The sequence below is a fragment of the Condylura cristata genome, unplaced genomic scaffold (genome assembly GCF_000260355.1).
Source record: "Condylura cristata isolate star-nosed mole 26May11 unplaced genomic scaffold, ConCri1.0 scaffold00017, whole genome shotgun sequence".
NCBI classification, from domain to species: Eukaryota; Metazoa; Chordata; class Mammalia; order Eulipotyphla; family Talpidae; genus Condylura; species Condylura cristata.
The window spans coordinates 14,630,634-14,644,422 of NW_004567118.1; the positions used below are offsets into that span (position 1 = coordinate 14,630,634).

General features: G+C 52.3%; 1 protein-coding gene across 5 annotated transcripts in view; it reads right to left on the reverse strand.

The window, feature by feature from the left end:
• Positions 1-13,789, reverse strand: part of BCAS3 (breast carcinoma amplified sequence 3) — a 453,152-nt gene that overhangs the window by 8,749 nt on the left and 430,614 nt on the right. For 3 of the 5 annotated variants that reach the window (XM_004684452.1, XM_004684450.1, XM_012726273.1), the window contains one exon: positions 12,991-13,158. In XM_004684452.1, coding sequence (XP_004684509.1) covers positions 12,991-13,158 — 168 coding nt within the window. Of the gene's footprint in view, positions 1-3,184; positions 3,251-12,990; positions 13,159-13,789 lie in introns of all 5 variants that reach the window. The other 2 variants (XM_004684451.1, XM_012726272.1) reach the window with 1 other exon arrangement.

A 13,789-nucleotide genomic window follows, 5' to 3' on the forward strand; every position in this document is an offset into this window, starting at 1 on the left:
GACCTGGGCAAGTCACTTCACTTCTCATCTGCTTCGTCATCTGTCAGACAGGTGGCGAGGCGACTTCGCTGGGCAGGTGCGGCTCTCCAGAGGCGGTGAAGAAGCGGTGGACGCGTGGACCACGTGGGAGAGAGCACGCTTACTGCAGTGTGTCCTGGTCAGGAAACCAGCTTCACTGTCTCGGGGGTCTTGAGCGGGCACAAGGGCACAAGTGCCCTCACAGGAGGGCCTGAGATGCCCTCGGCAGCTCCAGTGTTGGCGTGAAACTGGGAACCTAAGTAGGTGCCATGGAAGGCAGCCTCAGGCCGGGCAGCACCAGGATGTATCTTTGGGGGCAGAGAGTGCCCAGCCAGGGGCTGTGATGACTTCTTGGCATGTGCTCGGCATGTGGGACGGGTCTGGGTGCTAACACGGGACCTGCAAACATGCCCACTCAGCATGACTGGGGCACGGAGCCAGGCCTTGGAACTCTGCTGTGGAGCCAGGTGCCTGGCAGCTGGCTTTGACCCGTCTGTCTCCTCAAGTCCAGCCTCAAAGCTTGGCAGACAGATCGAGCTTCCCGTGGGGTCTTCCTAAGCTGCCTCTAGGACTCCAGAGCACAGGGGCCTGCACATTACAGAGGGACGTGGTTGCCTGAATGCTGCTGGCCGGCCAGGCCAGAGCCACATATGGTTCTCATTCAAATGTCCAAACGTAATTAAATTCTCTACAATGCAGCGGAAGAGTTTGGTAAGATGTGGCTTTCCCCCCTTTCCATCAAGGTTAAGAAATCGCAGGCTCTCACTCCACTGGCTGACCCATGCTCCTCCCTGCTGTTGCTGTGTCCTGTTCTGCAGAGGCCCTGGCCTGTGCCTATGCGGGAGTCAGGACCCCACCCACCCGCGCTGTTCCACCTGAGAGGGTGGAAGGCTGAGGCCAGAGCAGCAGGCTGGAGACTCAGCCAGTTACTGTGGCTTGGGCAGGGCTGGGAGGTGGGCGCCCCAAGGAGTCAGCTGCACCTGCAGGCTTACCACCTCGGCCTCACCTCGGGGACATATGGGATCCTCTTTCCACTGCCTAGTATGGAGGTGTCTTGCAACCCCTCCTTGCAGTTCCTCACATTAGGACGAACGAGAGTCAGGATTCTGGAGCCTCTGGCCTGGCCCTCGGGCCCCTCCGTGGGGAACAGAGCTTGAGGCCGCAACCCTGCACCTCTTACTTCTAGACTTATAGCCTCTAGACCACCACACGCAGGAGGTCTGCCCCCAGTCTTCCCCCATGCACAAATGAGGGGTCATGAGCAATGTTGGCGGAATGAAGGCGGCCAGGAGAGCATCTGAGCTCTCACAAGAAGGCCCTGGGACCTCCTTTCTCACAGAGCAGCTGGTCGCTTCTGGCCTGTCAGGATACTGAACGGGTTCATGGGTAGCAGGGGCCAAGACACAATCTTGGATGAGTGAGAGGGAGTCCTGCTCCAGAAAGATGACCCACAACCCCAAGGCCTGGTTGTCTCTCTTTGACCTCCCGCCGGGATTTCCCTGAATTAAGCAGGACATCCCCTCTTTCCTCCCCAACTGGGTTGCTTCAGTTATGGCCTACAACTTAGAGGTTGGGGACTTGCTCGGAAGTGGGTTCCCTTCTACTTCCTCTCTGCCAATCTCTCTCATCGCCATGGCGCAAGATTTATGAATCTTTGTAAAAATGTATTGGGGTATTTTTTCCTTTTGAAGCAAACTGTCCTGCAAGTTGATGATTTCTAATGGGAGCTCTCCAGACACAGATGGGGCCTGGAGAGGAGATAACCAGCATGGGGTGGAGAGAATGTTCTAGACTAAACAGTGGTGGCACCTACACCCACCTACCCCCGCTACCTGACAGGAGAGAAATGACCAGCAGCTCTGTGAGGTGACGTGGCCCCGCTTACAGACTGCTGGCCAGCTCCGGTGTGCAGGCCCCATGCTGCCACCAGCCACCGTAGTGGGGAGCTCAGGCCCAAGTGGCATGTCCAAGTCAAAGAACGCTCACCCTTGTGTGACCGCACACACAGATGCACGCACACACACGCTGCTGTGAACCAACCAAGGTCAGCCTCACTGACCTGGGCATTTGTAAAATCTACCAGGTGGTAGATTTTAGCTTAGTGATGGATTTAATTTAATTTCTGGTAGCATGAGTGCCAAGGCCATATGTCTGGTGCCTTTATGAATGAAGAAGGTTGTAAACAAAGGGCTGTCATTCCTGGTCCAGTTGTCCCAGGCCAAGCTTAGCAGAGAGAGTGAGGGTGGGCTCACAGTCTCTGCTGCCCCGAGCTTCCAGGCTGTGCCCTGGAACCTGCACGCCAGGGTCCGGAGAGACTCACAGGTCTCCATTAATGGCGGCAGTCCTGCCTGTCCAGATGGAAAAGCCGGGCGGGAGCTGCTGGGTTTGCCTTTGTGCTCTGCTCACAGACTGGCTGCTGGTGCCGGGGCTCTATTCATTATTCAATTCAGCTAGCTCAGATGAGCCTTTCCATTTGCTCCTCCAGGAGGAATAACAAATCTAGAAATGCAATTCCACTTTGGTGTATTAAGATATTGATTCGCCTGTCGAGTGGAAGTGCATTTGTTCTGTCAGTCCTCCTGCGGGTAGGAAGGGGTTAACCAAATGTTTATCACAAGGCTGGCTTCAGAGTTGAAAGTAATGTGATCAGTAATGAATTTTGTGTTACATTAGGTTGTATAAATGGACAGACAAGCGCAGACAACAAGTGGCCAGGAGTCGGGGCTAATCTAATGATGTAAAAATAGAGACAGCACCAATTATACTAGGGGCCAGCTCCAGGCTCCTGCAGGGACTGCAAATGAATAGGTACAAATCAAATTACTCACTAATAGACGCACTACAAGAGGGGCAGTCAATGGTAAATGCATTAGAGCCTAGTGACCTCTCTGCTCTGCACAGCAGAATCCGAAAATTTGACTTCCATCTTAAAAGAGGGGGGCAGGGAGATGGTCTCAAAGAAACTCTTGTTGGGTGAAGAATGGCACTACTCCTCATCCCAAGCCAGTTCCTTGCCAGAAGGTACCCCTTGTCAGAGCCGACCTCTTGCCCTCACTCTGACGCCTCCTGAAGCCTGAGCCCAGGGGGTAGGAGGGCAGCCTCCTGCAGCACGAAAAGAACAGTGGGATGAAGCCTTGCATGTGGCCAAAGACAGGAGGTTACATACCAACACACTTCACAGCCATGTGTCTCTCAGGGGTGGTGGTTTTTACCGCTACATCAAGGGCTGTGTCTGTATTGAAAATAAAATATTGCTTTAAAGAGGATTGCAACACGGAGCTTTGGATCAGGGGAGCCTAGGTCATAGGCAGTAGCCGCCAAAATCGGGTTTGGCCACTGAGAGCCGGGGGTGTCCACGGTCTGCTCCCAGCCTGGCACACTGAGGGGTCTGCAGCTGTCTCACTGGCTGAGACCGGTGTCATCCTTCCCTCTGCCCTCCTCCGACCAAGTGCCTGCCGCATGGTGCCGGGGCAGTGGGGGTGGAGAGGTCAAGCCAGCATTGTGAGGGGCCCTCAGGTTTTCTTCCTCCTCTCTGGTTCCACGGATATAGAAACCAGGCCTCAAGTCTAAGGCTGCTTGGCAGTGTGACCGGGCTGCTTAGAGAAGGATCATGAATACGTGCTTGAATGCATGGATCCTACGTTCATGCTCAACTCTCAGTGGCTTGGGGATGAATAAAGTATGAAACCAAAGAATCTTCAAGCCTTCCAAGGACGCAGATATGCCCGGATGGAGGTGGAGCCCTGTGGGCTTAGCCCGTGCTCCCCCACCTGACCCCGAAGGCCAGCACCGGTCACAGGCACCACAGAGGACATGGCACGTCCATCTGGGCCAACTGGAGCCTGCAGTGGATGGGAGCAGGCCAGTAAAATGAGCACAGGGGCACAGAATGGAAAAAGTCATCCTCAGCAAATGAAGCAACTGGCTGTCGGCTCTCCTCAAACTCAATTAAGCACAGAGGGGTGGAATCGAAAGCTATCAACTACACTAAATAAAACATATTGTAGGGGGAAGGTGGGAGAGGTCTGTGAAAGCTGGTACTGGGGGATTCTGTCAGCAAATAAAAAAATGTGCTATGTAGGTCCCCAGGGGCAGGAGCGGGCAGCAAGAGAAGTGAGCGGGAGGAAACCCCATTGCGAGAGGTTGGACAGATGGTTCTGTTAAGGGCAGTCCAAAATGCTTTCTTCTGTTAAATCCAATCAGATTGGCCGGCTTGTTCTTCTTGGTACAAAGCTCTCTTTTGCTTGAAAGCTGAGGTTCTGGGTTACTAAAGGGTCAGGAGGTCATTTCCAACTTTCGCTTTCTGTCTGTCTGTATGTGTGTGTGTCTCCTCCTCTGTTATCAGCCATCAAACCGAGTGGGTGGTCTGTAGACTGCAGACTATCTTCTGCGGTAACAGAGGGGCAGAGGCCGGGGCAGATGGAAAGATGGGTATTTAACCATCCATGACTGGGTTCAACTTTGTACAGATCTCACACCTCACAGAAAGGTCAGCGGTTAAAGGTGAGTTCTCTGGCATAGAAGAAAGAACAGAGAGAAATCCTCCCTTTCGTTAACCATTTACCTATGTTAATATCTGCAGAGAAAGGCCCTGGTCTGGGGGTCTGGCAGCTCTCCCCACCCTTTTGCTCCACCTGTATATTTTCTGCAGCAAGTCCTGCTTCCACACTGGAGCAATGCCTGGAGTTCACCAGTGAGGTTGTCCTGGCACTTCCCTTTCTTGGTTTGAATCAGCCTGATTTAGTTAAAGAATTCAAAGCATATTTTGGGAAAGTGAGAGTGAGAGAGAGAGAGAGAGAGAGAGAGAGAGAGAGAGAGAGAGAGAACTACCTAAACTCAGATTTGAGATTGTGTCAAAAACTGAAAATGTACCGAGTCAACATAATAATTCTTCCCAAGGCTGCTAGCTTTCATTTACTTCTAAGGAGGCACAAAACCCCATCGAGTCACTCAACAAACATTAACTGGGACTCAGTTTGGCTTTTGTCCCAATGCTAGATGCTGTGCAGGGAGAAGGCTAGTCCAAAGAACTGGAGTTGGGTCAAGAGAAGCAGGATGTGCAAACCATGAGCGAGAGAGGGGCTGAGCCCTTCCAAGACAGGGGAATTGGAGTCTGCTATTACTGATTAGGGGAAAAGGCAACACGCGATCCACGTCGAGGGCCCAGGGTCCGGGAGTCGGTGACGCAGAAGTTCAGAGGACAGAGAGAGGGTCTTCCGCCGCTCAGTCAGGGAGGGTCTCAGAGGCTTGAGCTTTGCCTGGAAAGGCGGCGGGGCAGAGGCGACAGGCAGTGGGCACTGTCACGGAACCAGGTGGGCAGAGCACAGGGTGGTTTGGACAGACAAGGATGTCTGCAGGAAGGCGGTGGCAGTGAAATCAGAAGTGGAGATCAGGGGAAAGGAAAGTGAGAAAAGCCTGGCAGGGACTCTCCTACCAGCAGAAAGTGGCTAGGGACGGGCCACCTGATGCTGCAGGCCGCAAGGAGAAACGTCGTCAGGAGTGGGCCTGTCCACTCTGAGAGCAGGGAAGCAGGGCCACGTGAGAGCCCCCTTGATCTTGTGGGGAACGCCTCTGTATTTTGAGGGAAGGGTGGGAACCAACTGACAGGACTGAGGGGGTCTGCGGCCACCCCACCCCTTTCCGTTTGACCTAACGGTGAAGGTTTCGATTTCCCTCCCTTAAGGGTGGAGTGCATCCAGCGGTACTCTGTGGCCAGTGTGGGGTCTCTAGCACAGAGGCCCTTTGGGAGGGGAGAGGAGATGACACATCACTCGCAGGTCGGCAGGGCCCTCAGAAGGTTGAGGAGGCGGAGACGGCTCGAGGTGGGCGAGAAGAGTGAGAGGAAGACTCGGAGCAGAGAGGGAAAGGAAGCTGAGCAAGGTCACTGGGTTCTCTCCTTGCTCGTGAGGACTCCCAAAGAAAGCAAACATTCTCCCCAAAGGCAGTAGCTGGTACTGGGAGCTGAGAGGACGCTCAGCTTTTTGACCTTTCCTACCAGTGGACAGTCGCTAGGAATAGGCCAGCTGACACTAAAGGACGCAAATAGCAACACCAGTAAGGCAGCGCCTGCTGCAGCCACCCCTGCCCCCAGCCTCACCGGCAGCAGCTGCTCCCTTCCAGCCCAAGCAGGGGTGTCTGTGACCTGTCTGGCACCAGACTCTAAGTCTGGGTGTTCCTGTGCTGTGTGGGGGTTTACTCTCCTACCCCACCCTCAGTCATTATGGCATCTGTTACTAGAGAGTCTAGATTAGGCTTCGTACACTGGAAAGACCACGGCCTGCAGGCAGGGCAATAATCAGGACTTCCGCTTGGTCAGCTCAGTGAGGCGGGCCTGAGCGGGTTGCTAGGAACTGCGGCCAGAGATGATCAGGCCCCAGCCCAGCACTGTTCCTCCTCCAGTCTCTCATCTCGACGAGGCCAGGAAGCCCAGCGGTGCCTAAGTGAGCCTGCCGGTTGCACACTCGGAAAGAATGTGCAGCCCCCCCAAGGAGGCTTGTCAGAGAATACACAAAGCATTTTGTAAAGCAAGACGAGGAAGAATCCGTGACAGATGGTGCAAAGCAGGACCTAAGTGACTGGCTGAGCTGCTCGGCGAATGGTGTGTGCCGAGGAGGCAGTGACCGCGGGGAGAGGGGACACGTTCGGGCAGCAGGCAAGAGGAGGTTTTTCCCAGGAGTGCCCAACATGAGCCTTTGCCAAGGGAGCCGGACCTGAGGCAGAAGCGGTGATGAAGTGACAGCGTCCAATGAGATGAATCACCCTCGTTTTCTTGAGAAAGTGAAATAAGGTCCAGCAAGCTGGGGAGTTGAATTAAGACTTGAGGGGAAAACCAAGACTATGGGCTGGTCTCCTCGGCAGCCACACTGGTCAGCGTACAGGGGAGAGATGATCTTTCTCTCAGGAGACCAAGCGATTGTAATATCTCCAAGGATGTTTGGGGAGAACATCATTTTGACTCATAAGGAGCTATAGGGAGATGAGAGGTTTCCATGGAACGATCAAAGCAGTGTGGGTGTTGCGAATGGCAGGTGACGTGACCCCTGGGCCAGGAGCCATACTGCATGAAAAGCAATCTCTAGCTTTGCTTAGGATAGGAGCAGGCTGGCGACCCTAGGTCCCAAAAGGGTGGCTCACCCTTCACTTGGGCACAGAGGTTTAGAGATCCCATATAGCACCCATAAATGTCCCTTCTCTAGCCCCCTGGGAGGACTTATTTCCATGGCCTTGCAGGGAATCGGGCCCCAGGAATCAGCTAGCCCTGGTGCTGCACTGAGGAATGTTCTCCACCCTGAGCTATAGATTTTTCAATGCATGGAATGGATAATTCCAGCAACTGCTACCTCTTTTGGAATGTTGGCAAAGTTCATTGTGATCACTTAGTTTCTTATAAGGAATGCTGATAATCCAATTATTTGCTTTGAAGATGGAGTTGACCAGAGAGTCGGGATGTCTAAAACTTAAGAGAATGAATGCACTGCCTGCATGTCTTCAGGGGGTGTCCCTGAACAGGCGGCTCCTTGAGATGGGAGGGACTAATATGACCCTGTGGGAAGTACAGCTTCAGCACAAAAAGATTCCACCCTGCAGTGGGGCATACAGGAGTTCTGAGGTTCCTTGGAAGAGTTAACCTGAGAGGTACACATCTGTCAACTCCAGCAACATAACTAGCATATATGGAAAGTTTAATTTCTATAGTCCTGAAATGAAAATGTTATTAATGTACACACAAGCACACACACATACTTTTGTAGAGCATAAGCAATCAATGGATATGTGTTCATTGACTTATCAAATCTTCCTGTGACCATTTTAAAAACTGTGTGTGCTGTTTAAAATGTGCTTTTTATGTCAAGTAGGAAAAAAAAAAAGGCACATCCCTTTACTGAGGAAAAGTAGGTTCTGGCAAATCTTTGGAAAAGTTTTAGTTAAAAATAATCTGCAAGCCTTTTCTGCTGAGTAATCGACATACATATAAGAAAACTCAGGGGATTTAGCAGAATAACCTAGAGCACTGGTTTTCAAAGTGTAAACTGGAATTTGCTGATTCATTATCATATCAACTTAGCAGGTCAGGACCACATTTGAAAAAAAATACAGGCAAAGTGAATGTACTTGAACCCACTGTCTTGTACCTTGTTGGTGTAAGTTCTGTACAGGTGGGTAAGAAGGACGTGTGCTTGTGACAGAAAGTAAGAGGCAAAGAGGGTGTTGTGGCCTCCAAGGGTAACTGCTTCTGGACTGGAGTGGAATCTGTTAGGCAGAAAAAGACAGGCCCCTTTTCTACCTGCAGTGCTGTGACTGTTGAGGAGAACGAAACCATCACCAGCCCTGCAGGGAGCCACATGGGAAGGAAGTCTTCAAGAGGAGGAAGAGACGGTCCTCTTGACCTTGACAGTAGACTTACTGAGCTCTCAAGAGTGAACAGCAGCAAAAGGAGGCTGCCTGCAAGACAGACATGTCAAGAACACTTCAAACAGCTGTGCTGGGCCTTGTGTTGTTGGATGTGGAAGAGAGCAAAAAAGAAAGATGAGGTTTAGTTGAAGAGTGGTTGAAAATGAAAATGTACTTAATATGTATCCAGGTGTCTATTAAATTTTTTTTCATTCGATTATATCTTTTACCTAGATACAAAACAAGTGGGGGAAGTCAATGTTTTGCTTATTTAAGAAATTCTGTTTTTCTACAAAAGGCAATATTGAAAGGAATGTCTGCTAAGCAGGAATTAGTCAAGTTATTTTGTGGGGGGTGACGGAGAGGAGAGGGGGCTGTGGGAGACAGCATTCCAGGCAGAAGGAGAAATATGTGCAGAGGCCTGGCAGGCAGACAGAGCACGTGTGCTTAGGGACCCTCCGGGGAGTTCAGCTTGGCTGGAGTTTGCACAGAGCGGTGAGCAAGGAGTCAGCTGGCGGCTCTGTGCACGAGGCGGTGGGACCTGGAGAAGGACCGGGCTGGGCCACAGGACTGCTTCGGCCGTGTGGGAAGGTTGGTAGGCGATGGGGTAAATGGTTCTGGGGATCAGGAGAGAAAGGCAACTTGGAGATTATTTGCAAAGTGTCAGTTTATAGAGCGTAACTGAGGCCACAGAAACAGATTGCTCGGTACTGACTGAGGGGGAACAGAAGAGGGCCAAGCTCAGGCCTTCAGAAATAAATTTAAGGCTGACAGAGAAGGCAAACCTAGAGAAGGGGTTGAGAGTAGCCAGAGGCAGCAGAGAATCCAGGAGAGTGTGGTGAGACAGGAGCCGCAGGGAGAGCGCTTCCAGAAGGCAGGGCACAGTGCCAGGAAGAGTGGAGGTGAAGCCCAGCCCAGCAGTGCAGTGGCCAGGGCAGAGCAGTGGTGGGGCGGGGTGGGGGTGCAGGCTGGGTGCAGGACTGCTCCTCCCTCCTCCCCTGCGACAGGGGACAGAGGGGAGGGCTGTTGCAGGGACATTTAGGGCCTGGGTGCAGGAAACCATTCATGATGATGAGTGATAACCATTTTTCTCAGGCAGAGAGATGAAATGGTAGGTAAGAGAGGTGAGAACAGGACATTTCTAATAGAATCCACGGAGAGGGAAAGAGAGTGATTCAAGGTGGGCAGATCTTGTGTACCATATTAAATAAACGGCAACAATCAGGAGAAAAAAAAAATACAAACTCAAAGAGCCAAGACATGGGGACTCTGAAATAATGAAAACAGATGAGGCGAGAAGAGACAGCAGCAAGCTAACTTCTCGGCTGAGCGTGGAATTTACTCATTCGGTAAACAGTCAACTGTGCACCTACTATGTACCCGATACTGCTCGAGGCACTGATTTCTGCTGCAAAAGATGAATGCAACTGAAAACGGGAGACGGGGGGCACTGGGAAACAGCAAATAGCAAAGGCTGTCAGGGCTCACGGCGGGGCAGGGACTGAGAATTGGCAGGGCACCGATCAGAACAATCTGTGACTTTCCTTCAGCAAGCTAAGTCTAGGAACAGAGCTGCCCTGACTGCCACTTGGACTTTTGTTGAATGGGGACAACAGGAAGGTACCGGGGCAAAGGGTATAATATATTAGCAAGAAAACAGTTCAGCCAGCTCTTGTAGGGCTGGCCTTGCAAATCGCACATGTGACTAAAAATAGACTAACTGGGCAGAGGCCATGATGCAAGAGAGAGTTCACATCTGCTTCATAGGTTAACTGTGTTTTAAAACTGACCTCCAATTTGAATGAGCATAGACAGCTTATTAAAATGCGGGTGCTGACTTGGTAGGTCTGGGGGGGCCTGAGACGCTGCATTTCTAATCAGCTCCCACATATAGAGGGGGCTGCTGATTCCCGGTTATGGTTTCAAAGGGTTTACTTTATTTGTGGGGAGAGCCGATTTGTCCTGGGGCATGGTTGACCAGTGGGGTGCTGGAGCTAGCTGTCTGTTACATTTCCAGGAATTCTGGTAGCAGACGGACATCCTGGTTGATAGCTTGAAATTTTTACATGACAGAAATGCATGCATGCTACCCATCAGGGCTTTCCCGCTTCCCCTGAGTGAGTGGTTAAACATTTACCAGCACACCCCTGGCTAACCCAATGCAATAGTGAGGCTGCTACATAATGGGCTTTGGTGTTGGGGGTTTGAGAGTCGCCTCATTCACACGGAGAAGGAGGTGTCGTCAGGTGGCTTTTCCAAACGAAGTGCCCGCTGGGAGGCATGAAAGGACTGGTCGTCTCTGTGCAGGATAGTCCCTGGCACTGGGAAACACTGGGTGTCCTAGGAGCCTTATGCCCTGTGAGCTACCCAGACCAGCAGGATCTCAGGAAGAGAGAGGGACCATGAGGCTGCTTTGGGCAAAGGGTGACCTACTGGAATTTCTTATCACATGGTACTGAATTTCCCTGGCTGCCTCTGGTGTGGGGGGCTCCATTCGTGATCATGGGCGGCACCAACAGGCTGACAGTTTATCTACAGCTGTGAAAAGTGAAAGTGATCCTCAACAACAGCAGGGAGAAGCAGGTTAACTTCCGTAAGACTTGCTTGACTTACTGGCTTATAAAATGGAGGCAGATTAAAAGCCAAAATATAGATTTAATGTGGTCAGAGAAAATCAAACGAATCCTTTCGGTGACAGTTTGGAGAGGAAAACGAACTCTCCCTCTGTTCAAAACAAGGTGTCTCTGGTTTTTTGACCCATGGGTCAGGCAGATTTAATTTCCTTTCTCTCTTTTTTAATTTCAGAAATCTGCTTAAGGTCACAAAGTCTCTTCTGAACCCTTCAGCTGTCTGGCAGATGAGTTGCTGCCAGTTTTGCTCAGGTTACTACCTTGTCTGTGCCAGGGTGAAGTTCCCAAAATCTGAGTGAAAGCACCTTCAAATGAGTTTTCTGGAATGAACTCAGGTGCTCCAAGTAGCTTCTGAAAAAGGTGACCAGAGCAGAGGCCGAGGCTGGTGTCTCTCGTACCTGGAAGGGGGTCTCCTGGGAATGGAACCTGGTGATGCCAAGCCCAGGCTTATGTGAGTCCAAGCTGTTCAGGGACCCCAGAAATGCAGGGGAGAGGCTGAGCGCCTAGTCAGGTTCAGAAGGGGCTTTGGGGTCAGCTTCCAGGGAAAATGGGGTCAGAGCCTCGGTAAATGGCGACAAATCCTTGTCGCCGATCCGGGTGGAGAGCGTGGACGGGCAGCCGTGTGCACGTGTCTCTGCACATGTGGGCTTGAAGGAGTGGGGCGTGGCTGGCTGCATTTCCAAGGCTTGCCTCTCCTTTCTTTCCAGGGCAGAAAGGAGCGTGCAGGCTGGTCCTGAGTGATGGCCTGGTCAGGCGCCTCCGCGTCTCGAGCCACAGACCTTCTCTCCCTGTCTTGTCCCATTCTGTCTGTTTGCCAACTGTTACTCAGGCACCATGGGAGGGAGGCATGAAGCTAGTATTGCGGAGACAGAGGTGAGTACAATATGTCGCTATCTTCTTAGAGCAAGGAATAGCGGGACTGACATGAATGAGATGGGGGTAAAAAAGACAAGCTGAATTGCTAAAACCAAGTATCTAAAAGATTCAAAGCATCTGCAGAGAAATGAGACTGTGTGATGACAGCAGGTGTTCCAAGCCTGGCCTGAAATGCTTTGACTCTAAAATCTTTCTGGTCTTGATTCTTGCCCTAAGGCTGTACAGTGTTCCTCCCTGGAGCTCTCTGTCCAGGTAGGAGCAGGGATGGAGAGTTCACAGTGAAGAACAAGTCTCATGGTCTCGAGAGCACTCTGGCAAGCTCGGGCAGGAGGGCCTGCAGCCAGGATTGCTCCACCCACTACAAAGTTCCCGTTGACCTCAGAGAGCTGGGAAGAGGCCGGTGGGGGTGGTCTCAGGCAGGGCAAGCACAGTCACTCACAGCACAGATATCTAGAGTAAAGAGGTGCTTTGGAAACAAGAGAGGCAGGCTGCTGCAATTGTGTGGCCAAAGGACTATGGTTTTTCTGTGTGTGAGTGTGTGAATGTGTGCACATAAGCACATGTGCGTAGTGGCCCGCCTGGGCAGGGCTCACTCACCATCTAAGGATGCCTTCTGATTGCTCTCTGGACGTGAGAGGCCACCCCAGCCCCAGTGCTTAGGCCTTCTCAGAGGCAGGAGCGCAAGGCTAAAGCCATCATGCCTGTTTCCTCCCAGGTTGGCAGGCCCCATCCTCACTGGCCAACCTATGACGCCTCAAGGGTGGAGGAAGGTAGGCTGCCTTCAGGCTGCGGAAGACCTCGGGGAGGCCCCAAGTCTGTCCTCCCCCACCCCCGCCCTTGGAGAGTTATTCCAGGGGCATTTCTACAAATCCACGGTGTTTATCACGGCGCTTTTGTATACCGTGTTCCACAGGCAGGGTCAGTTCCCTGGGAACTAACTGCCCCGAACAGGAGGCTTCCCAAGTGGACAGCAGTCGGAGCGGTTGAAGCAAACACATCCTCTTCTGCCACAGAAGCTCCACATCAAAGGTGTCAGTCAGGCGCCTGCCAGGCTAGGAGCCTGCAGCTGCTTTACCTGTTCCAGGGCCCACGACGTCCCGGCTGGGCGACTCGGCCATGGCGTCGGCGAGCCGCTCCCGCAGGCCCTCCTCTGTGTGCTCCATGGAGGCCATGTGCCGCAGCCCGAAGCCCTCGGGCCAGCTCCCACACACCTCCAGCAGGGTCACGCTCCGGTCAAAGGTACCTGCAGCACACACCGAACATCTGACAGTGAGTCCGCGCCGGCCAGAGCGGGCTGTGCTTTCTGTCTGCCCACCACCAACTCCCTCCCGCCCAGCCTCCTCCACCGGGCCCAGGAAGGACAGCGCTCCACGGCACCCGTAGTTGTAGGGCAGAGTGAACAGCTACGCCGGAGCAGGGTGTAGACTCCAGGGCACCAGACTGGAGTGTTTCAGCTATTTTCCCAGGAGCCACAGGGATCCTCTAAAGTCTCCTAAACACCTTTATTTTTCTCTGATAAAATAGCAGCCACCTAAACATTCACTTCACAGAGGGTTTCGATAGCTTAATTTAAGCAAAACAAAACAAAGAAGCAAGCGAACAAAACAGGCGTTCCAAACCCCTCTACTCTGTAATCTACACCGAACCTCATTTCACAGTTGACTCTAAGCCCAGGACCCAGCTGCAAGTTTGTGGGAGAACTGTGTCAAGCGCTCACTTCTGATGCCTCAGTCTAGAACTCACGTTCTGTGCTCCCCAGCTAGTCTCTCAGGCCCCCGAGGACATGCGCCCAACTAGGGCACTGTTTGGAGGGGTACAAGCACTGGAGTTCAATGATAGTATCTTCAGCAAGGATCTTTACTTAATCTGAAGCT